At 38.5% G+C, this 24,123-nt stretch overlaps 1 protein-coding gene across 4 annotated transcripts in view; it reads right to left on the bottom strand.

The window, feature by feature from the left end:
- The window catches only part of fars2 (phenylalanyl-tRNA synthetase 2, mitochondrial), a gene marked incomplete at its 5' end in the record, with an annotated part of 156,027 nt that overhangs the window by 52,658 nt on the left and 79,246 nt on the right, over positions 1-24,123 (bottom strand). For 3 of the 4 annotated variants that reach the window (XM_079602429.1, XM_079602431.1, XM_079602430.1), the window contains 2 exons: positions 8,568-8,719; positions 16,669-16,829. In XM_079602429.1, the coding sequence (XP_079458555.1) occupies positions 8,568-8,719; positions 16,669-16,829 (313 nt within the window). Of the gene's footprint in view, positions 1-6,736; positions 7,539-8,123; positions 8,720-16,668; positions 16,830-24,123 lie in introns of those variants that run through there. The other variant, XR_013796387.1, reaches the window with a different exon arrangement.

Here is a 24,123-nt window from a genome sequence, read left to right as displayed (position 1 = left end):
GCTCTTTCCGGAAGGATCCCCCCGGGCTTCTGATAAAGAGGGCAGATTTTTAACAAGTCTGGCTCTTCCAGAAGCTGCTGATGAGGACAACCATTTGCTAGCAGTTCATCCCTTACCACTGTCTCTCCACCTGACCGGCCGTGCTTAGCTGCCACTGCAGTCATGTAAGTTCACACTTTTTGACACTCATCTTCTCTCCCGACCACATGTTCTGTCACTCAGCCAGCAAATTTAAAATCTTAACCAAAAAGAAAAAAGTAAAAGTCGGTATCCACTAAATCCATTATAATAAGGGTTTATCAGGTTTAGATTTTTTTTTTCTATCTCTACAAGATGAGAAACAAACTCAGTTTTCCAAATTTATTTGCATATTTGTGAATATATTCATTGCGAATAATCGCATCCAAAATAAATGTTTGTGTGTACATAATATATGTGTGTGTACTGCACCCAAAAAAATGCTGGGTTGTTTCAACCCAATTTTGGGTCAAATATGGACAAACCCAGCCGTTGGGTTACATTTTTAAATTACATTTTTAACCCAACGTTTGAGTTTGTCCATATTTTACCCAAAATTGGGTCGAAACAACCCAGCATTTTTAACTGTGTGTGTATAATTATTTTGTATATATAAATACACACATTTGCATGTATATATTTAAGAACAATTTCTTATATATAAAATATTTTTATATACTACAAATTATTTATAAATATATACAGTATATACATGCAACTATTTCTTAAATATATACATGCATGTGCATAATTATTTATGCAAAACAATGTGTCTGTACTGTGTAAAATTATGTAAACAAACTTTAAAAACAAAATTTTGGATGCGATTAATCATTACCCAGCACTAATATATTCAACATTTACATATGCAAATAAGCTTAGACAACTTAGACCTTAAATGAGTACTTAATGCCTATTAACTCTGACTTTGTTCTCACCTTGTAGAGATGAATTTTTTTTTTATATATATCTTATTTATACATTATATAGGAAAGCTAAAAAGCATATATAAACGCTCACAGGAAAAATCACACATTGATTACAACATAATCAGTATTTAATATTTTGTTAAATATTAATTAAAATTAAATACTCTCTCTTATTCTTGAATAAGTTCAGAATTTTTTTGAATGACAGCCTGACCATTTTTTTAATGTTATAATATTTTAATAAAGGTCATCAAATTTCCAAGGCCGGACATCACTTTTGGCCACTGCTATATATAAATAATTTATTAATAAATATATATATAGCTAACCTTTTAGCTGCCATGAAATCAAAATGATTAGAAAAGTGCTAAACGAGCATCTCTCAAACACACACCTTTTCTTTTTTCACACTAACTGCTAGACAGCAAAGCAAACGCTGATCACAGCATGACATAAATCCTGATGATGCAGTTTTGATGTGATGCATCCAACATGTATAAATACACAACCACGAGAGCCTCAAAACACTTAGTCTTGTCATCGCAGCCGATGCTGACACTCGTATATATGATATTACTACAGATGGCGTCACATGTCCCATAATCAAACCACACAATAACACACCAGCCAGCAGAACAACACTATATTCCACCGCAGAGAGTGTAAATCATCAGAGTCGTCTGAAGCGCTCAGTCGAGTTAAATCCGTCAGATCCCCTGTCCACAGCTGTCAGATTTATTGACAGCTCTGTCAACTTTTCCAAATTAATTCTGCTCGATAACACCTGACAGCGTTACGGGCCGATAAATGCAGATTTGTGTCGGATTATAGTGCCGATCAGGTGAGATTTGTTATTGATGTCAAACAAACACCTCCATGTTACACGAGAGCAAAAGAGAGAGAGTTTTATATGTTTTATAAAATATTTTACATTATTATTAATATTACTTCTTTAGTCCAATCGCACAATTTAATGTATTTTATACCATTTATAATTTTATTTTATATTTTGCACATTATTTTGTACAAGTATTATTTGTGTATTATTATTTGTATAAGTATTATTGTTTTCTTTTCACCATTTACACTTAATAAATTGAGTATATAAATTTGTATAATTAAAATTAGACACTTTTTATAGGCTCAGAACTTTAGACTTTTCAAGATTAAAATGCATCGTCAACCTAAATAAATGTGTTCAGTCATGCCAATAATGCACACAATTGAACGTAAAGAGACATTTCTAAACTAAACATTTGCACTGCTTGCTCTCACTACAGTTCTATTGAAAGTTTCCTGTGACATTTCCATTCTGTATATATTGCTGTGCGATTGGGAAAGACTTGGATATGATTTGAATGTCAGGTGCTACAAATCATCATAAAATGTTTATTGCTGGACAGCTTACCTGTGATACCTTGACATTTCTGAGGGATATGGACATCTATCATATAACGGTTGGAAAACGTTAATCTTGAATGTGACATTTGGCCCTTTTTAACATTCAGATGCCAATTTCACAACCTGCACACATTCTTCTAATAATGCAACTTACCTCTTCTCTAACTGTCTAAGTTGAAACGTTAAGATTTTATTTGTCAATGTGGGCAACTCGAAAAAACTTTTTTCCATGAACATTTTTGGAAACGGAATAAATGATAGGCACACCTGATTCTTTCATGCTGTCTCAAGCCAAGGATGCGCGTGTCACAAATACATCTAAAATATATCTCAGCTTACTATAAATGACTTCCAACCTTTGGGTTTTACATTTGAGTCGTGAGGGGAATGTGCAGTGGGGTTGAGTTCAACCAAGAGATGTGTCAGCAACAGATAGCGTGTAGGATTCACCGTCTGTCAGCAGATACGGCCGGCTGAGAAAGTTGATTGAATTACAATACAAATAAGTGAAGTGCTGATAAATACACTGCGTTGTTCAAAAGTGTATTGATTTATGCAATATTTTTGCTCTTTTTGGTTTGATTCTTTGTCTTTGCTAAAGCAAATAACACAATCACTGTTGCTCAAATGTAAGTTTAGGGGTTTGTTTAAAGTTTAAAGTATTAAACTTTGATGCATAAATCATCCAGCACTGTTTGAACAACATTAATGTGAACACTCTGTCAGCACACTAAAACCCTTCTCTTCGAGAACTTGTGCCTCTAAATTCAAAACGCTGAAGCAAAAATACAAGAAAACAATGATATATAATCTACTATCATCAGCTGTTGGACTATTAATAGACGAATCAACCATCCTGATCTAATGCACCGCAAATCACTCCCATAACACCATGACGTGTTTAAATGTTAATAAATTACATTGTCTTTTCCCAAGCTACATTAATGAGCGCGTTCGCGTGATGCATGGACGATTTGCATGTCAATATATTTTGCGCGTGTGGGTGTGGTCACATTAATACTAATGAGCATGGGTTTGAGAAACTGGACATCTTGTTGGTTTTATACAAATTACTTAAACAGAGAATATTTGTTTTCGTTTAAAACTACACACTTAAATGTTTATAAAGATATATAACTCATAAATGTGTGACAAGTATTCGCTGAGTTTTGTTTATGTTTAGAGACGTGCTCAAGAAAAAAAAGCACACCCTGTTTAATTTCTTTATTTTACAAAAGCACAACGTTTTGTTTTGATTGTAAGTGGACACATACAAAAGTAAACATCTCACAGATTATTTTTTTCATATTTCTTAAGTCTGTATGAGTATTTTAAGTCTATGTTGCTGCTATGTGAAGAAGAAGAAAAAAAAACAGCAAAACGCGCCAGCGCGTTTGCCGACCCCAGAGCGTTAATAGATTTCAATATTTGTTGGAACATTCTGTAATTATGTCTTCAGAAAGGTAACAGGGTGGACAGTTTTACAATTAAATTAGTTTTTACAAGCCTTTTGCTCAATGTTGTGAAACCATAAAGTACTTTCGGGAAAGACAATTTAATGCTCACTTTTAAACTATAAGTTGTTTTCTATGCAAAAGTATGGAAACAGGGTTGATGGTAACAGGGTGGGTATTACAAGCCTTGTGCTCAAGGTTGTGAAACTATACATTACTTTTGGGAAAGAGACTTTAATGCTGATATTTTGATGTTCATGTTTAAATTATCTGTTTTTTTGTTACTACACAAAATTATGGAAACAGGGTTGACTGAAATTACAGTTTTATAGTTTAATTTGACATTACAAGCCTTGTGCTCATGGTGTGAAACTATACAGTACTTTTTGTAATACTATAATGTGTCTAAATGTTTATAAAGCCTTCAGAAAGGTAAGATGATTGATGGTAACGGTGGACAGTTTTACAACTTATTTTGTTTTACAAGCCCTGTGCTCAAGCCTGTGAAACTATAAAGTACTTTTGGGAAAGACAATTTAACGCTCACTTTTAAAAGTGGTTTACTATACAAAACTATACAGTTGTTTACTATACAAAATTATGGAAACAGGGTTGACATGTAAGATTGTGCCCCACTGAGAATTGTAAAAAATAAAATAAAATAAAACTATGATTTGATAAAAGTAGGAGACTTTAAATGGTTGAATAGTTCACTTCCTGACAAATGATAATGTCACTACAACAGGCATAATTGTTTTAATTAAAATGAGCATATTTGCTAATAATCCAAAGAGAAGATGAAAAAATTGCATGTTTTGATTTAAAAAAGAAAAAATAGATACAAGTAAAATAGCGTTTCAAAAAATTACTATATATAAATATATTCAAATTTGTGAAAATCCGCTCATTTTTGAGGGTAAACCCTGCGGTGTGGTCATAAGTAAAACAGCGAGCACAAAGGAAAACTGTTATGTTTCTGATGGCTCTTTCACGACACGTCTGATGCCAGAAACGTCCTCACCGCACTGAAGAAGAGTAAGACGGGAGACTTGCTGCCAATCTCATCATATTACCAGCTCTCAAAACTGCCCGAGTCAGCAGTACCGCAGAGTAAAAGAGAGAAAATGATTAGGACAATATTGTGAATGTGACATTTCTGGCGGTCAGAGACAGTTGGAGGCTAGATGAGCTGTGATTGGCCGTCCTCTCGCTGTAATTAGTGATTTGAAGTTGGAGAAGTGGTTTAAAGTAAGTATTGACGTCTCCCTCGCCCTTTCTCCCACTCCCCCTCTCTCTCTCTCTCTCTGGCTGTAGAAAGTATGAAGCAAAGCTTACAGGCATTGACGCAACTGCAGCAAAATGATCATAAAGAGGAAATTAGCTGCAGGAGATTTCAGCAACACACACACACACACACACACACACATACATTACAGCTACTTAAAGTACTTTGGCAGTGGAAATACACTTATAGCGTGACGAATCGCAAACTATTCGAGAAACTGTTCAACTAATATATTAGTTTTCGAAGAAATGTGTGCACAAACATAGGTCTGGACTGAACTGAATAAGCAAGAGAGCAAAACACACACCAATCTCTTTCAATTTCTAGCTGGCGTACGGGCTATTACAGCCGTGCAGCACCTCATGATGTCATCTTATTTATGGATGTCATTAGGGGAAGGGGAGGGAAAAGGTTGCTATTTAAAAAAGATTAAGAGCAGGGACAGAGATGAATGTTTGCGGCTCTTTTACGCACTGCAGGTTCTCGCTGTATCATTTAACACACACACACACACACACACACACACACACACACACACACACACACACACACACACACACACACACACACACACACACACACACACACACACACACCAGTAGAGGGGACTCGGGACAGTCGGACCGCTGTGCCCGCAGGTGAACTTCTCATCCTCTTTAAAAATTAATTATTGATGTCACAGGGCGAGGAAACAGAAAAAGGGCGACCCGAGTACAGCGTCTGCACTCCACTAAAGTAGACGTGTTCAGGAAGAGCTGTGTCATGTGAACTGCATTCTGGGAAAATCACGCGGATCGTTCTGTGGTCTGTGAGAGTGTTTGTGAATGGACGGAGGAAGAGAGACTTAATGAGTTTGAAGAGCCTGACAAACACCATCCAACATGAAATGGAGAGTTGAAAACGAAGCCATTAAGCATTGTTGACCCCTGCTCCCCTGTCAGTGATGAACGCCACACTGCCAACAGCCGCGCAAGAACATTAGTATTCTCCCCTGCATCGCCACGAGAACTCAACAACGACTGCAAAGAATGACTGATAGAAATGAACAAAAAGAAACATGACAGAACACAGCAATTTACTAAAAACTTCATGTTGGATCAACAGCTGTGCTTGCTCTCTCTCTCTCTCTCTCTCTCTCTCTCTCTCTCTCTCTCTCTCTCTCTCTCTCATGCATTCAGTGAAGAATAATATACGTTTGGATACATAATGTAATGATATTTTAATGTATTTTGTCTATTTCATTTGCTGTATTTATATGCTTCTTTACACAGCAGAGTTAAGGCTGCTCTGTGCCTGCTCAAAATTCGGTGTAAAGACATAATGCTGCATTAAAGCCGGACTGATGACCCACCTCAGCCCCAAGAGTCAAAGTATATACAGTGATATTGCTGTGTAAATTAATACCAAATTGATTCAACATTAAAAAGTCTGTGTAAAGACTTTTGTAGAAATATTTATAAGCATTGATTGCATAAGGCATGCAATCAATACATAGACATATTTCTACTAAATTATAATAAAATGATAAACATGACTATTTATGGAACCTTTGAATATACATATTTAAAAAAAAAATACTGAAAAAGGCTGACAATTGTGACATTAGCTTTATATATGAGTGAATTCACATACACAACTTTTTTTTTTTTGTATTACCAATAAAAAAGGTTATTTACGTGAATAAGATTTAATATATGTTCTCTGAAAACACATCTTAAGGCTACAATATGTAAGAATTTTGTAATAAAATATCCCCAAATCACTTGCACCGTGTGATATACTGCATTTCCTGCAGTTGTGTACTCACAATATCCTAAAAGTTCCCAAAGATTTTTAATTTCAGAGAAATTCCAATTTTAAATAACGGCTCGTCCCTGTTCACTTGTCGCCTGTCGATGACGTAATATCCGCGTTATCCCTGGTTTCCGCTCGTACTGCCATAGTAACCATGGCGACAGACGTGGACAACTGCGTAACGTCTAGCTGCACGCTCACGCTTTTGTTGTTTCATTCAAACATGACAAAAGGAAAACTAAAGCGAGGATCATTATCAGCGTGGCGTTCTCGAGACGCCGAGAGCTAGCGTCCACGACTAACTTCCACTCGACAGAGACGCCAATTGTATATACTTTATTAGACAGGTGAGCAAATGTACATACAACTAATCAATGTTATATAGCTCAACATGATGAAATGTTAGCATATGATCAGTATGTTATTCTAATGTTGATCTAGTTTACTGCTAGCCTCATACAGACAAACTAAAACAGAGTAACATTATAACTTTCACACACTCAAATGCAGTTTAGTGTGATAGTGTAGAGCGAGTGAGACAGCGCTGCGTTACCTCACAAGTTTCATACGTCTAATAAACTGTCCTGTGTGAGTAATTCAGCACTTGTGGGTAGTTCGGTAGAAATTAAATGTCCTTATTCCTTTAAATCCATCGCGCTCTTTAAGATCGCTAAATTCGAGGCTTCTGGTCGTACCTAGGATATCTAAGTCCACTAAAGGAGGGAGGGCGTTTTCACATCTAGCTCCTAAACTCTGGAATAGCCTTCCTGATATTGTCCGAGGTTCAGACTCGCTCTCCCAGTTTAAAACTAGATTAAAGACGCATCTCTTTAGCCAAGCATTCACATGATGCATCTCATACCTTTTATACTACAGTTAAATCAGATCAAATGCATTCATATTATGAACAGCAGCTACGCTAATTATTTCCCATCTGCCTTTTTTGTTGTTATTTTGTTGTTACAGGCGTCCCGAGATAACTCAAATAGAGTTCGTCAGCTCCAGTTATGTATCCAGCCTCTCATGGAGACTTCAGATGCCCCAACGCCTGTGATGAGACGACTCGACGCCTGTGAAGAGACGACCCAACGCCGGCGATATGTTATGCCCTAAATTTTATGATTAACTAACTGTATTTTTGTATGTATATTTTTGAAATGCATTTTCTGTAAAGCTGCTTTGAAACAATATGTATTGTGAAAAGCGCTATACAAATAAACTTGAATTGAATTGAATATCCGCGGGACTCGCGTGTGGCGCTGATATCTGTCTCTCATTAGCAAACGCGCCTGCTTCACACCACAGTCATGATGAACACATCAATGTATTCACTCATCCACAAACATTATTAGATCCATCGGCATGGCGACAAGTTCCATAATTCCACTTATGCGTCATCAACCTACGCCTTTGTTATTGTAAGAGGTTAGCGACCCCTAGCGGCGAATTTATTTTAACTCTAAATTTATATTATTTCAGAGATTTTTGCAAAAAAATATCTTTACTGAAAAGCAGATACAAATACTGATAAAGAATAGGACATTGCATTTTTTAATAAATAAATAATTTTTTTATAAATAATCGACCACGTGGAACTAGAATGGCTGTTGGCCGCTGTATATGGTCGAAGCAGGCGCTTTGCTCCGGCTCAAAGCATGTTTGTCTCTGACATGTTGGATTTCTTACTTTGGATGCGTGAACTCGTCCACCAGCGTGACCTTCTCCACTAGGTCTCCTCCGATGCTGCGCACCAGGTCGTAGAAGTCGTTTTCTGTGTAACCTTCGGCCGGCAGCCAAAAAGAGATGTCATTGAAGAGCGGAGGGTACTTGCTGAGAGGCTGCCATGGAGAAAAACAGAAGGAGAAATCTATGTTTTGGGTAGAGAAGCACAAGCATAAACATTATATAAAGGGTGGAAATGAGGATATTAGTGTTGCTGCTTTTGTAAAACCCAGCAAAAGCAAAAAATGCTAAATACATCATTCAGATTATTTACAAACACTTCTGCCATGAAATTTTTGTTTATTAGCCTGAAATTTACTTGTAGATACTTGTATATATTATTTGTAGATATTTTTATTATTATTCTTTTTTAATAGTGTCATTGGTTTAAAACTTGTTGTGTTGTGGTGGAGGGAGAGATTAAACTTTTTACTGACCAAGTGATGATTACATTTTATTCCTCAGACAAAGCTATTACCAATAGAAATTCAAGAGAATATAAAAAAAAAATACTGCATTTTTACTTTCCTCTCCAGGAAGAAGCCACTCTTCTGCTGTCTGATCATTTCTAATTACTAAAAATAAAATGCATGCAAGAATAAATTGATATGAAAAGAGATTTTTGACAGTGCTTATTCAAAACCTCACCTTATTCAGTCACTCAGCACAACACACACACACACACACACACACACACACACACACACACACACACACACACACACACACACACACACACACACACACACACACACACACACACACACACACACACACACACACACACACACACACACACACACACACACACACACACACACACACACACACACACACACACACACACACACACACACACACACACACACACGTCTTTTTGAGGACATTTGTTGACAATGCAATCTCTAGCTCCTAACCATCACAACTAAGTGCCAAACCCGAACCCTACCCTTACCCAATTATAACCATATCCCTAAAACAAAGTCTTGACCCTCAAACAAGCATTTAAAGGGCTTTCCCTCACTCCGCTGGTCTAAAACTCAAACTGGGCCTTACAAAGTAGTACAAGTACACACACATACACACATGGGTGTTGGTGTGAGCGAGACATCTCTTCAGCCTGAGGTTAAATCTACAGTCACACCCTGAGGCCAGTCATGGGCTAGTCTGCTCGCGGCTCTCAGAAACTCTCCTCATAAAGCACCGGCAGTGTCTTCCACAAGAGAAGAGAACACAGATCCGCTGAATGATATCAAACCTGTAAGGAGGGGGACATGAAAGATGATGAACTACCTCGAACCAACCACCTTGCTGTAGGTAAGTGTGTTTACATCATTATTATTCAGCCGTTCTGCTCCTCTAATTTGATTGGCAGAGCGGCGTTCCAAGAATGATAAAGCAAAAACGTACAATGGCCACGTACACAATTTCCCACACGGCCTGTGTGTCAGTGTCTTCATGGATAAGATAAAACAGGCAAACATGTCAGCTGTGTGGACGCTAGAACTGGGTTGACAATATCGATTTCTACATTTTAAAGCAGGGCTATGCAGGTTCGGGAATTTCTTCGCTGTATTCTCGCTTTTTGCTCGCAGGTTTCGCTATAGAGCTCCCCCTACAGCTTCGGAGTAGATATTTGACAACACTGTCGAAAAACCCGTTGTCGACTTTCAGACACCAGAGGCTAGTAGATCAACAACATCACAGCAGACGGGACATTCTGTACAACGTCTTCTTCATTCGGGTTCGAACCGCGTGAGGGAGCGCAATAATCACAGAATTTTTGCAGATTTCTTTTTGCCGTAAAGCAATTCGTTACATTGCGAGACCTGATATCACACGATACTTCCTGACGCCGCGTCTGGCCCAAAGTTGCAAGGGTGTTTTCTCCGCTCACAGGCGATAGAGGGAAGCGAGACGACCACCATTCAACCCGAAAAAAGTAATATAACCATTCCAATGACTCCGAAGCTGTTCGGTTAAAGGTGCCATGTGTAATTGTCTGGCAAAAAAAATCAAGTCATACTCCACATTCCACACCAGATGGGGGCAGTATACTTCACATATCAAAATATGTGATGTAGGATATGGTATTTTATAAATCACACACTATAAATATGATAAAGAAGCAGAAACAGATAGTTGCAGTAAAGTAAGATATTTTAATAAGTTGAAGAAACAATAATGATTTGTGACACACACACACTCGATTTGCGCATCGCCATCATGTGTGTATTACAGGTAACATTATTACATCGCTTCCTGATATCACGTGCGCAAACACAAATAACCTATATTTATATATATATATATATATATATACTACAGGGCCGTTGAATGCTTGTATCTGATAACCGTGAAGCTCTTGTAATTATTACTTTACCCAACCTCTCCATGTCGAGTGATGCAGTCAACATCAGACAGCGCACGTGAACCGATCATCTCTACTATAGTAAAAAAAAACACGAACACTGTTGAAAGATACAGTAGGCTACAAATGACCTGTTCGCGCCACAAATTGTTCTCCGTCCTTAGCGACCGAGTCATTGAATGTGAAACAGCGGCTGCTGTCGTCAGCGAGCAGCACTCTTCAGACAACGAGGGCGCGCGCGCCGTGTTGATACCTCCGTTTCAGTTTCTCGAACCCGCGCAGTGCGGCGGTCAGAACACGGAGACCATTCTGCCCCGAGCTATGCGTGCGAAAGCATGGGGAGCGATCCCGGGCGTGTCAGAATGGGTGCTGAACGTTGTAAAACAGGGCTATGCGCTGCAGTTCGCTCGCCGTCCCCCGCGCTTTCGAGCCCGGACCGTGACGAGCGGTCCTTTTCTTATCTGATCTGATTTGTGCTTCTCTTGCCAAAGGCTTCAGCCATCCTTCCGCTCTCTTCCCTGAATTGAAATGAAGTAGTGGGCTGTACTTTCCACACGATAGACATCAGGTTCAAGTACGCCCACAAGCCGTGCGAGTTATTCGTGTATTGCAGGTTGGCTGGTGGTTATGTGCCCCGCATACCGCCTCCCATGGCCGAAACTGGTATTACGACACCTGTCGGGCCGTGGCTAGTAATGCTAATGCTAATTAAGGTTGATATCTCTGCAGCACTATAACTTGACATTTTTTTAATGACATCATTGCCCTTATTTCTTCTCATTCTTTTGATGCGTGTAGCTAATTTTTTTGGATATTTTTACCTCAATTTTTACACATGGCACCTTTAAGGTAAAAAACCCGCATAGGTCACCTTTAATTGATGTTCAGTTTGATATCGATTATTAAAGGTGCTGTATGGAGTTTTCAGCGGCATCTAGCGGTGATATTTCAACCAATACGTTTACAAGCGAGTGCGAGTGCTTTCTTTTTTTTTTTTTTTATGTGGAGTTTGTGTTGGAGTCTGTGTTGTGCTGGTCGTTTCCTAGTATTAGCAGACTCCATGTAATAAAGTTGCAGTGTCGTCGCTGTTGAGTGTCAGTAGTCAGTAGACGAGGCGAGGACAAATCCGACCCGAAGACTTCACATAGAAATAGGAATACTTGCTTTCAGAGGTAATAGCAAAACCCGCCAAGTGGATCATTTTATTGTGAGATTACAACCCCTTCACACACAGGTAATAAAAAATGGATTGATTTTAGTAGAAAAACTCCATACAGCACCTTTAAATCCCAAGATCAATAATCTCAGATTTTTTCAGATGACGCATAAACAAATCTTCTCTAAATAATTTTGTAGCACGCCTCACATATAAAACAAAGTCTCAGCTTTCAAATTCTGTAAATTTTATAATGAAAGTCAAGCAATAAGTGTCATTTTGTCACTTTTTAATGTTGCTGTGGCGCCTCAGTTCAAGACAAGCGGCACGTGGACCGATCATCACCGGTCAAGCTATCGCATGAAATAAATGAATGAATGTCAGAAGGAATGTTGAAAGATTCAGTATAACTCACTGAAATTATTTATGTCTGGTGGAAAGACGTCAATGAAACAACAAGTGTAAACAATATAACACATAAGGTTACATTTATCTCAGGAACGCCATTTATAGTCCATAAACGCTAGAAAAAATAACTCTAGATAGGAGCTAAATATATACACTATATTTCATTATATAATTATTCATTATATTTTTACTTAACTTAGCGGTGCCTTCATTATTTTAAGTGTTTGAATAAATCTGTCATGAAAACAAATTATTATTACAGCTACCATTTAAATGTTTATATTTCAACCACAATGAATTGGAGTAAGAACATAATTATATCATTTGTATCAAAAATGTATTGATGTATAGTTGATATAAAACTGCCTAATGTTCAATTTAATTGAGTGTTATTAAATAAATTTAATTGACTTGATTTTCGGTTTGGGTTTTTGAATAGATGAAAAATGTAATTAAAAAAAGTTATAAATAATTTTGGTGCATCACTATAGCCAACCAAGACCAGCGTTGACAGCGTGGGAGACCAAAGCAAACCTGTTTAAACCACAAGGCAACCACAAATCGCCTTTTCTTTAGTAACCCATCAACCAACAATGAAAACTATGAATATATTATGCCCTATGGGAAAAATATGCCCTTGGTCATATCCTATTGTTCTTGATGTGAATGAAAATGCACCATAGAGATCATGTAAGCATTCAGTAAGTGTTCGTAATGCTTCTAACGTGTGGACAGTGTGCTTCAGTGTGTCTAAAGAAAGCCAGCATTGCACTTCTTGTTTTTGGCTAAGAGTATGTGTGGAGGCTGTATGTGTGTCATACGCCATGTCTTATTGTGTGCAGTGATTTATTGTGTGTATGTTGTGCATGTTGCTCTCATAGGACACAGCAAAGCACACAAGGGCGGAGGAGAGCGCTGACCCCACGGTCATACCTCATTACCAGTGGAAAGAGAGACAGACAGAGAGACCGTCATATATAAACCCAGCAGAGCATCAGGCAAACTGACAAGCAAATCTCTCTCTCTCTCATTCTCTGAGTAATGGACAGTGGGCAGAGAGGGAGATGGGCTGAGAAATGACCTACAGCCCGAGAGAGCACAGGTAATCAGTCACACACACACACACACACACACACACACACTCCCTGCAGGACGAGCAGCAAGCCTGCCTCATGCTACACACACCAAGAGGACTTGTTCAGTGTCTAAACATTTAATAAACAAAGGTCCCCCAACAATAAAGGACATGTATGACATATAGAAGGTCATGTTTGGAAAGAAGAGCAGTCATGCCTTTGATGCGCTACAGCGATACAGAAAAAAATAAGAATCAGAAACAAAGAAAAGCATTAAATGTTCAAATACTTTCTCTTGTCCCAGTTTAATGTTCATAGACAACTAGAAGTAAACCATCGGGGATTGATTCCCCTTAGAAAGCTTGAACACTGTGGCACTATTGTTTGTTTAAGGGGCTCGGCAACACTGGCTCAACCAATGGCGTGAGTCGGGGGAGGGGCTGCATGTTTGTCTGACCAATAGCAGATGCGGAGTGTTTTCGAAACAAATAACAGCATTTTTTTTTTTTTGCTGAAACTACACTTTACCTTGAAACTACACTTCACCATTGAAGTTGTGAATTTAGTGTCAGTATTTTCAGAGCAGCTGCATTGAATCAGTTCGCAAAGCCGAGGTTGTCATGGTCTGTGCGCTTGCAGCTATGCTTATGTTATGACTGACTATTATGGGATAGCGTACTGCGTGTGTTCATTTGACCCCTAGTATAATAGCAGAGAGAAAAAAAAATACAGGATGGAGAGAGGCGGTGCAGAAAGTGAGGCACAGAATATGAATTTTTACTCAACGGCACAGAAAAAAGAAAAAAAAAGAAAAAGAGAAATACACACTGAAAAAAACATTAAACCTGCTCAGCTTACTCTGGATATTTTTATGTATTGGTGAATGAAACATTTACAATATCTAATCAACATAATGAATGCTAAGACAGAACGCTAACAGATAGCCCTGACCCAAACTCACAACATTGGCTACGAGTCTTTTGCAGCGTCTCCTGCAAAGCACGCATTTTTAAAAACACTTTCGTATCACTGATCGTGATACGAAAAACCCCCCGTAAAAACCCGGCTCCAGCCAGTCTACCATAGCCAACGAAAACCCCCCAGTAATGAATATATGGCCATAAGAGATAAGCCCAACAACGAAGAACGTCGTCAAGTTAGATAGTTTGGGAAAGACTGATTGGTTCAGAGACGGCACGGCTCTGGCACCCAACAAGATAAACGACAAAGGATGTAAAACAGACCTCCTTTTCTTGAGGACCTTTGAACGACCTCCTCAAAACCCACAGAGACTAAGACTTTACATATAAAATTACATAAAATCATCCCAAAACAATTCTTGATGAACTTCTAACCAAACATAATCCAACTACATAATTATATATTGTGTTTACAACCTCTATATGTGTGTCTATTATGCTTAGATCACATAAGTCATGTAATGGTTATAACTATTAGATGTTTGAATGAAAGTGTTTCGTGCTTCCTATCAGTACGTTCATATGTTCGTAATTCAGAAGATGGCTTGATTGAAATCTGTGTGAAATGTTTCGTATTCTTATAATAGTAATGATGTCTAAACTGTGGCTTCTGTACTCTGTAGAGTAAAGAGATCACAGATAACGCATGATTTACGATGTGAGGTGAAGAAAATGCCACCTCTCAAATAAAGACAGTGCCTAATTGGTCAGAACTCATCCAGGAGGCTGGACAAACATTTGAGCTTAAAAACAAAGATTCGGAGGAGGAAGAAGAAGGAAAAAGAGTCCGAAAAAGACCGTTAGCGGAAGAGCAGATTTACTCCCGACAGACAAGTAACCATGTAGACGAGCGGACGAAAGAACCCAAATCAAGATCAGAAGAACATGGGTTAAACCGCTTCAGTCAAGCCATCTAAACACTCGTCTCACTTTTCTTTCTTTCTCTTAGTTTTATTTTCTTTCCCATTGAAAGTCTCGGTTCTAAGTTAAGTTTTGCTGCAAAGTTTCGTTTAAACGATTCGACTGCGAAGCCCGCTTCCAACTTCAAGGACTTTCAATCCATCCGCCAACACACCACGTGATTGGCCGCCCAAGACATCTATCCAGCCACGAGAAGACTGCCAGCCAATCAACGAACCCGGGAAACCCCCTTTTACACCGACAAAAGGAATCCCCAAAGGAACGCAAAAACAAGCAAGTAACCTCCAGACTCTTAACTGAACTGGTGCATTAATATAAATTAAATAACCCGCCTAAGAAACGATAGAAGGGTTAAATTAAGGATTGATGGTTTGTTCATGTCTTATAAGTGCATATAGAAACTTGGGATTTCATCACCTCGCTCTTAAAACTCATTCTTTCCTCACTCTTTTTCTTTCTGCAACTCGTATGAATGTGTGTGTGCGTGTGTTTGTGTTAGATATTAGTTTTATGTGTTAGAATAATCAATAAAGTCTTGCTTATATTTGAAAGATAATGGTTCTTTCCATTATGTGGAATGTGCTTACGAATTTAATGTCTTAAACAGCTGATCTAAGTTACCTTGCTAATAAATAGTGTTTTCACTATAGTTTGGATATTTATATCCGCTGCAGAGCTGATAACTACGGCCCGTTCAAATGAACGCTGGACGAGTCAATTGCTCGGCCGTATGAATGATTCTTTTAAAGATTCCCTATAAATAAATCATAATTCCTTTGAGCTAAATTGATCCTTACAAACGTATTATACATAGTAAGTGTTGTTACAAAGGCTTGAAATATCTCACTTTGCATGTAATGAGTCTATATAATATATTAGTTTCACCTTTTAAGTTTAATTACTGAAATAAAGGAACTTTTGCACGATATTCACATTTTTCCAGTTTCACCTGTACTATTAAACCTGAAGGCCTGTTCACACCAATGATATTGTTCCTCTTGTGCCATTATTGGTATTGCTGTAGCATGGACTCTCAGAATTAGAACGATTATTAAAAACTTTATAACTATCTCTATTGTTATCGTCCTTGGTGTGAACGGCCCTTATGGTTTCTAGGCGAGATCCTTATTTGTGAGAAATGCTGTAATCTTACCTGGAAGGTGACGGGCTGATAGATGTCAGACAGGCGGAACTGCTTCAGGAAACGTTCATCGTCGCTCCAGAAAAGTCGGATATCTGGGATGCCGAACAGAACCATGGCCAACCTCTCCAGCCCGAGTCCAAAAGCCCAACCCATCTTATTCCCAGCTCCAGCTGCAGAACACAACAACAACTGAATGAGACGTTTCTCTGAGTGTGGCATTCAGTCATGAAAAGATAAATGTTTCAACAAGGATGACTGCGACTAGTCACAACAAATCAACACTAACCCAAAACCTTGACGTTCTTCAGTTGTGTTGCAGCATGAGCTTTCAGTGTATAAATATAAAATCCTTTAAGTCAACATGAAATCAGAACCTCAAATCTCAAAGAACGCTTCTGATCGTATTGTGCATGATTCATCGGTTCATGTTTTTCCAAATAAAGACTAAAATATTTGCTCCATAATTTTTTATGAAAAAGTAATAACTTGCTCCTCTCTTTTGTCCTCTCCAACAACAGTGCTATAGATTGTGAAATGTTATGCATCATTTCACAAGCCAATCATTACCCAACTATTTTGTTTCAATAGTGAATATGTCAGATTAAAGAGGCCTCATTACGCCCTTATTCAAAGTCTTGATTTTGTTTTTGAGTTTGAATGTTCAAAAACACATTCTTTCCCCATATTCTCCATTGATGCAGCTCGTCTCTTCCCAGTCTGTAACACTCAGGTGTGTGTTTCCCAAAAGCATCGTTAGCCAACTACAGTCGCGAGCTCCGTCGTTATCAGCAGAGTTCAACGAGTCGATGTTTCTTGAAAAAATAGTTTTAACGAACATTCGCAAATTGCATCGCAAAGTTGTGTGTTTGGAACGACAGCTTGTGGTTAGATGCAGTTTGACATGTGGAGTCAATACATCCTTATCTTGGAATGTTACTAGGTGCCCAACCTGTGATCGATGCCGGCATCAATCCTGGAACATGTTAGCGTTCTCACAGAAGGCACTCTGGCAATTTCGCTGCAATTTCCCAGGATCATCGCGCTGTGTGACAGGGGCTTTAAATTTGTCAAGAGATTTAAAGCGTCGTTTTTGAAGAGTGCGCATGTGCGAACGTGTTTTAGTACGTAAAGCTAAATAACCGAGAACATTTTTAAATATTCCTCAGATGCCATGTCTTTAATTTATAGCAAAGCATCTAGCATTAATTCCATCTCAAAAAGATTAATTAAAAGTAGTTATTACTCCACTAGGTGTGCGACATCATTAACCAACGTGGTGGAACGACCAATTTGCGGTTTCGGGAAACAGTCGTGGCTAGCTAGTTGATTTCTTCAATAAAGCATCATACTATGGTAGTTAAGCAGCGAGTTACGTCACTATACGGGAAACGCACACCTGTTTAGTTCCTGTCTCTATGAAGCTCCTCCTTCTGAAAAGCACACTGTGCTCTCATTGGTCGGCTGGATCAGTGTGTTGTGATTGGTCAAGTGCTTGGAGCGTGTTTGGAAAATGTCCCGCTCTTTACCATAACCGCCAGTTTAACACACTACGAACTAACTCAACCAGCCACCACCCCTTTATTCTGCGTATTAATTATTTAAATGAGGAATAGTGTGACACGTTTGGTTCCCCAAAAAACTTTGTAACTTTGCAGACCCTTTTCATGCTCAAACAGCAACATTACACACTAAAGAAAGCTGAAAATGTGAAAAAAGTAAAAGATGTCTGAATAGGTAAGATGTGTTGCTAATGGCATTTCACGTTGACGTCAACTCAAGTGACAGCATTAAATTAATCTGTTTTACGATCCACAGGTAGAGGAATAACTAACTTGACATATCCCGTTGATTGACAGTCAGCGACAAGGCTGTGCGGCTCTCGGCAAGTCAACGATGGAAATAGTGCTGCTATTTCTGATGTGATTATACTCATTACGAATTTTTATTTGCTTTGCAACCCTGTGTGACCTATGATGAGTGGAGGAGTGAGCAAACAGATTTTTTTTCCCCAGACTTTCCAAGCCTTTCACTCTCTCTCAAGCCACTGTTTAACCCAGTGAAGCATTCCTTCAGATGCGAAGGAAATGTGTTTTATATGTTAATGAAGGGAAAGCTCAGGGGTCAAAATGCTCAGCCAGATGGGACAGAAATCTGAATAAATCTAACCCTCAGACGTACAAATCAATCAACTCTCACTTCCTTCCCCAAGTTGAGACATTAACGATTGCGATCTCTCTCAAGACCACTTTTTTTTTTTTCAAATACTCATTTTACTAATTGCAAAAAAAAAATAACATGAGTATGAAACTTTTTAATTGTCTCCAAGCTTGAATAAGCTTGACTTGAACGGGACCTGGAATTTGAATTTTGACATTTTAATACATGATGTATCTAAAGAAAATGCAAGTGGTGTTTGCACATGAAAAAAGTTAATGCAATGTAGTGTTGCTAGGCTGTAAGTGGTCAGTCTTGGTGTATTTTATTTGGCCTGTAAGTAAGACTTTGGTGATAAATATGTCTACATTTTGGATATCACCCCTATGAAAAACATAATTATTAATATCCATTGCTAAAGTGTCATGAATTGCAAAAGCGATTTTGTTTTATTACGCTGACATTTCAACTAATAACAATAAGAAGAAATGTTTATTTGGGGACACTTAATTTCGACATTCTACTACAGTAACTATAAGTAACTTTGCAACTACATGTCAACTGACTCTCATTAGAGTATTAGTAGACTGTATGCTTAATATCTGATAACACTTTATTTTGTTTGTCCCGCAACAGATATTCTACTGACTATAAGTAACTTGCCAAACTACAAGTCAACTTATTCTCCTAACCCGAACCCTAACAACTAACCCTAACCAAACACTCAACTACAGTCAACTACTGATGAGAGTTAGTTGACATGTACAGTAGTTGAAAAGTTACTTATAGTTAGAAGAACATCTAAAGTGGACTATCAAAATAAAGTGGAACGTTTCTTCATCAGCAAATCAGCATATTAGAATCATAAGGATAATGTGATGCTGAAAATTCAGCTTTGCTCAGAGAAATAAATTACATTTAAAATAGAAAGGAGTCATTTTATAATATTACTGTTTTTTATACTCTTACAATTCTTTCAATTTTTTTTTATAGTCTACAGGATTTCATCAAAAAGTCTGCTGCACATTTTGAGGTAGCATTCATGTCCGCAACATGTTCTTAGCAATAGTCCCAGTGCCTTCGCAAGCAGCTGTAATTACAGGGATGATGATGATGATGATGATGATGTAGATGAAGGACGACTCCACTCGTTTCTCCGGCGCGGAGTCCTGGATTGATGCTCGGGCTGATTGCTATCACTCGTCTGTCAGTGGAAATCATGAGCACTTCCAGGGAGATAAAAGAGAGGCGTAAAGCGGTGTGACACGGCTAAGAGTGAAGCGGAGGCTAAGCAGACGGGCGCCAACACACACACACACACACACACACACACACACACACACACACACACACACACACACACACAGTGAACGCCAGAGACGTCAGCCAGAAGCTGGCGTGAATCTCAGCTGTCACCGATGACCTCAGACGAACGCCTTGCATATTCCCTCCCTCTTTGAGTCTATGAGGTCCGTTGCACTCGTAGCCAATCGGAGCCAGGGGTGTGTGTGTGTGTGTGTGCGCGAGGGGACGTGGAGCGTGGGCTGCGTTTGACGCCATTCACCTCGTGATGACATCAGCGGGGCTTGCAGTCCTTGGCAGCTTCGACTCACAGCTTGACGGCTCTTTGCTTTCCCCTCCCAGCCAATCTCACTCATTCTGTCTACATGCCTCCAATGCTCACTCGAGTCTCCTGTTGTCTCCCTGTATTCCTCACTTCATGTGACGGCGCGACGACTCCGATCTTCAACCAGACGGAACTGGATAATATTCTGATTGTCCAATCCAATCTGACTTTAGACCTGTAATGCTCCTGAATCATAATCACACACTGTTCGTTCATTGGCCAGAGGAGAACTGGCCCCCGACTGAGTCTGGATTCTCCCAAGTTTTTTTCTTTAGGTTTTAGGTTTTAGTTTAGGTTCTTTGCCTCTGTCTCCTTTTTCGCATTTGTTGCCATTGGCTTTTGGCTTGCTTAGTTGGGGACATTAAATTTAACATTTAATTTAATATTCAACAATAATATTGATCGGCTTGCATTGACACCATTATATGAGAACTGAACCAAAGTCCTTTTAGGCAAGTCGTGCCACTCGGCCGCCATCTTGGCAACGCCTCCGGGCAGCTATTTCGGACTAACAAGACCAGGCTCCTATCCGAATGAATGGGCAGAGAGTCAGAACTGCACTTTCACTGGTCACCGGGACATAACAACGGCATGTATAGAAACAGCAGTAAAATATATTAAAAATCGCTGAAAAAGTTTGATGACTTTGCCCCAAAATAAGGTTTAAAACGCCTTTCCCCCACAGGTTATACTTTTACTACGCATGCGCAAGGGTTCACGACACCAACAGGCAAAACCTCAACTGTGCGCATGCGTCAGTGGAACCAGACGATAGGCTTAAATGTGTCCCGGCGTGACTGTTAAAAGCAGATGATTGGCTTTCCAGCAGGAGGGGCGGGACATGTGCATACAACCGCCATCTTTGCCGTTACGGGTTTTCCTTATATAGTTGTATTGAGGTGAGGATTGAGGAAGTGTCATGTCTCTTATATAAATTGTCTCAACCCAATTTTGGGTAAAATATGGACAAACCCAGAAGTTGGGTTAAATTTTTACATTACATTTTTAACCCAACGTTTGAGTTTGTCCATATTTTACCCAAAATTGGGTTGAAATAACCCAGCATTTTTTTGAGTGCACAGTTTTCTCCAGAATAGCTATCTATATATAAATGAACTAAATTAATAACTTTTTTACAACAAAAATGAAACTTCACTGAACTTACTTAAGCTGGACTGTGATGCTATTTTCTTCTGGAAACAAACTTTGTTGCATTATTTTCCTGTTATCTCTGTAAAGCTGCTTTGAAACAATCTGTATTGTAAAATGCGCTATATAAATACATGTGACTTGACTTTCATCACCCCGTCCCAACATGTCCCATTTTTCAGCCACTTTCTATCAGTTTTCTCTTGCTGCTTCTATGTCTTCTTCACTCTATCTTTAGTCTCTCAACACCTCTCCTGTGTCTTTTCCTCTGGTGTTGCTGTAGAGTTTCACTAGTCGGCCCTCAGCAGAAACACGCCTGCTGTTTTCAGCATTAATAATCATGTTTGGCATCAGGCTGAACTGTAAAACAGCCGTTGACACGCTGGTCTAGCTTTGTTTAAGATGGCTGTGCTTACAGGCTTGGGCTGGGGTCACATTATTTTATTCCCTCCTAAGGTCTACTTGCTTATTAAAGTTTAAAAACAATTTTTTCGCAACCATTTCCCTCCTTCTCTCTGACGTAATCAGTTAAATTGGGAGTTTGAAAATGGGGATTCTCAATCTGGAGGTGATTTTGATACTTTACACATATATTTGGTAGAACATAAATTTGGTAGAAACCAAACCAAACCAGCAAGAAAAAGATAAAAGGAAATATTTTGTATCTCAAAGATCTCATTGATATTTCTATCTAGTTGCATTGATGTAAAACAAAGTAAAGGCCTTTATACTGTATGTAACGACAATACATCAAATATAACTTACAGCAAGCGTTGTGTACCGCTTTGACCTCCACAAAAACTAAGGATATCATTATGGGATTATATGAGGTTTATAGGTAGCAAATGGGAAGTATACACACTAAACGGTACAATTCATGAAAGCACAGCCATGCAATTGAGTTTAAAACACACACAAAAAAAGAATGATTAGACACCGGTACAAACCAAAAAGTTTTGTTAGCAATCATTGGCTGTGGTTTGAAATGTTTAAGGTACACGAGGTCAAAGTGGTTTAAAATGCGTAACATATCTCTAGATTAATGTGTGGGCAAACTTTGTGTCTTTATCATTGACGAAAAACTGCTTGGATTACATTATTGAAACGCTTTCAGAGATTTACAATAGACAGTGACTGTCATACGGACTGTCATCCGTAGCATACTCCAAATATACTTCACTCAGATTAATATGCCATCCCAAACATGCTAGCGTTGTGGCAGACTTCAACATAGTTCAAAGCATCAGTGAATGTTGATGCAAATCATGTGAAAGAACCAAAAGAAATGGAAATTCTGAGACTTTTGTGGCTTTTAGTGCATGTCTGTCAGCTTTGAGGTCACCTAATATGCTAAAAACAAACAAATAAACCACAGACTCACATTAACAAATAGCAAATTATGGTTCATAACTATGATCTTAAATGGAAATTTTAAAATGGGACAAGCACTTTGATGAAAATAGCCCCTTCACCTTTACCAAATAGCATTTATCTATTTGCTAGTTGGCTAAAAATCTCACATAAAAATAAAATAAAAAATTGTATGTATAGTATAACAAAATACACTTGACATTTTACCTGTGCCCTGTGTTTGCAAAAAGTTAATTTCAGAGGACTGGCTTTCTTTGATGACCGTTTTATAATCCTCTCTGGAGTATTTTTACTTTTTCACACATCTGTTTGTTTTAATCCTTCTTTCCACCTCAGTAATCACAGAGCAAATGCTTTTAATCATTAACCCGGCGAACAAGCCACACTATTTATCTACTGCTGCCAAGCCAGACAAACCAAACAGAAGAGGAGAGCACTTTAAAGACGAAGACTCTCCGCTGGTAATGAAGGAGTCTCAATTTAGAGATTGGATTAAAATACTCTAAAAATAAACCGATCTTGTCTTCTCGTTTTTTTGCCACTGTAGGCTAATTGGCTAATACTCTCCACTTGTTTGAACATAAATTTGACAGAACGCATAAGACATTACGATATACAAACAAGTTATATGTGTGAAGTGGTCAGCATGCAAGCTTATATTTTGAAACCCATTAATTTCACACTGAGAGAAAGAAAAGCAGATTAGAAAACATAATCATCAGGTATGTCACTTAAATTACCATTACAAGAAAACAGACACCTGCAGTCCATACTAACAGAGAGCCTCATTTATTCTGTTATGAACACAAAATTACATTTGCATAGTGAAATTAAAATGGATTTTGCAGGGGGAATATTGGCTCACGCAGCTCCTTACTGAACCATTATCATATATTAGCACTATAGGTTATTAACTACTGTGGTCGGCTTTGTAATTAAGTGCTCTTGCTACTGTGTGTCGATACAGGGAGAGTTAAACATTAGTTGAGGGTGAAAGGGTTTAAAGCTGTTGGAAATTACACTTTTAGCAGGCTGAAAAGGTGGAAAGTACACTTTATACTGCATCACATGGATTCTGGCAAAAACACAAAGATGAATGAAAAACAAAATATAGTTTTGTAACCATATAGTTTCAAACAAAACACCAACAATTACACTCTGTC

This window comes from Phoxinus phoxinus (assembly GCF_949152265.1).
Source record: "Phoxinus phoxinus genome assembly, chromosome: 24".
NCBI classification, from domain to species: domain Eukaryota; kingdom Metazoa; phylum Chordata; class Actinopteri; order Cypriniformes; family Leuciscidae; genus Phoxinus; species Phoxinus phoxinus.
The sequence above is the reverse complement of the archived record's forward strand: the minus strand, read 5'-3'. Positions and strand labels throughout refer to the sequence as shown.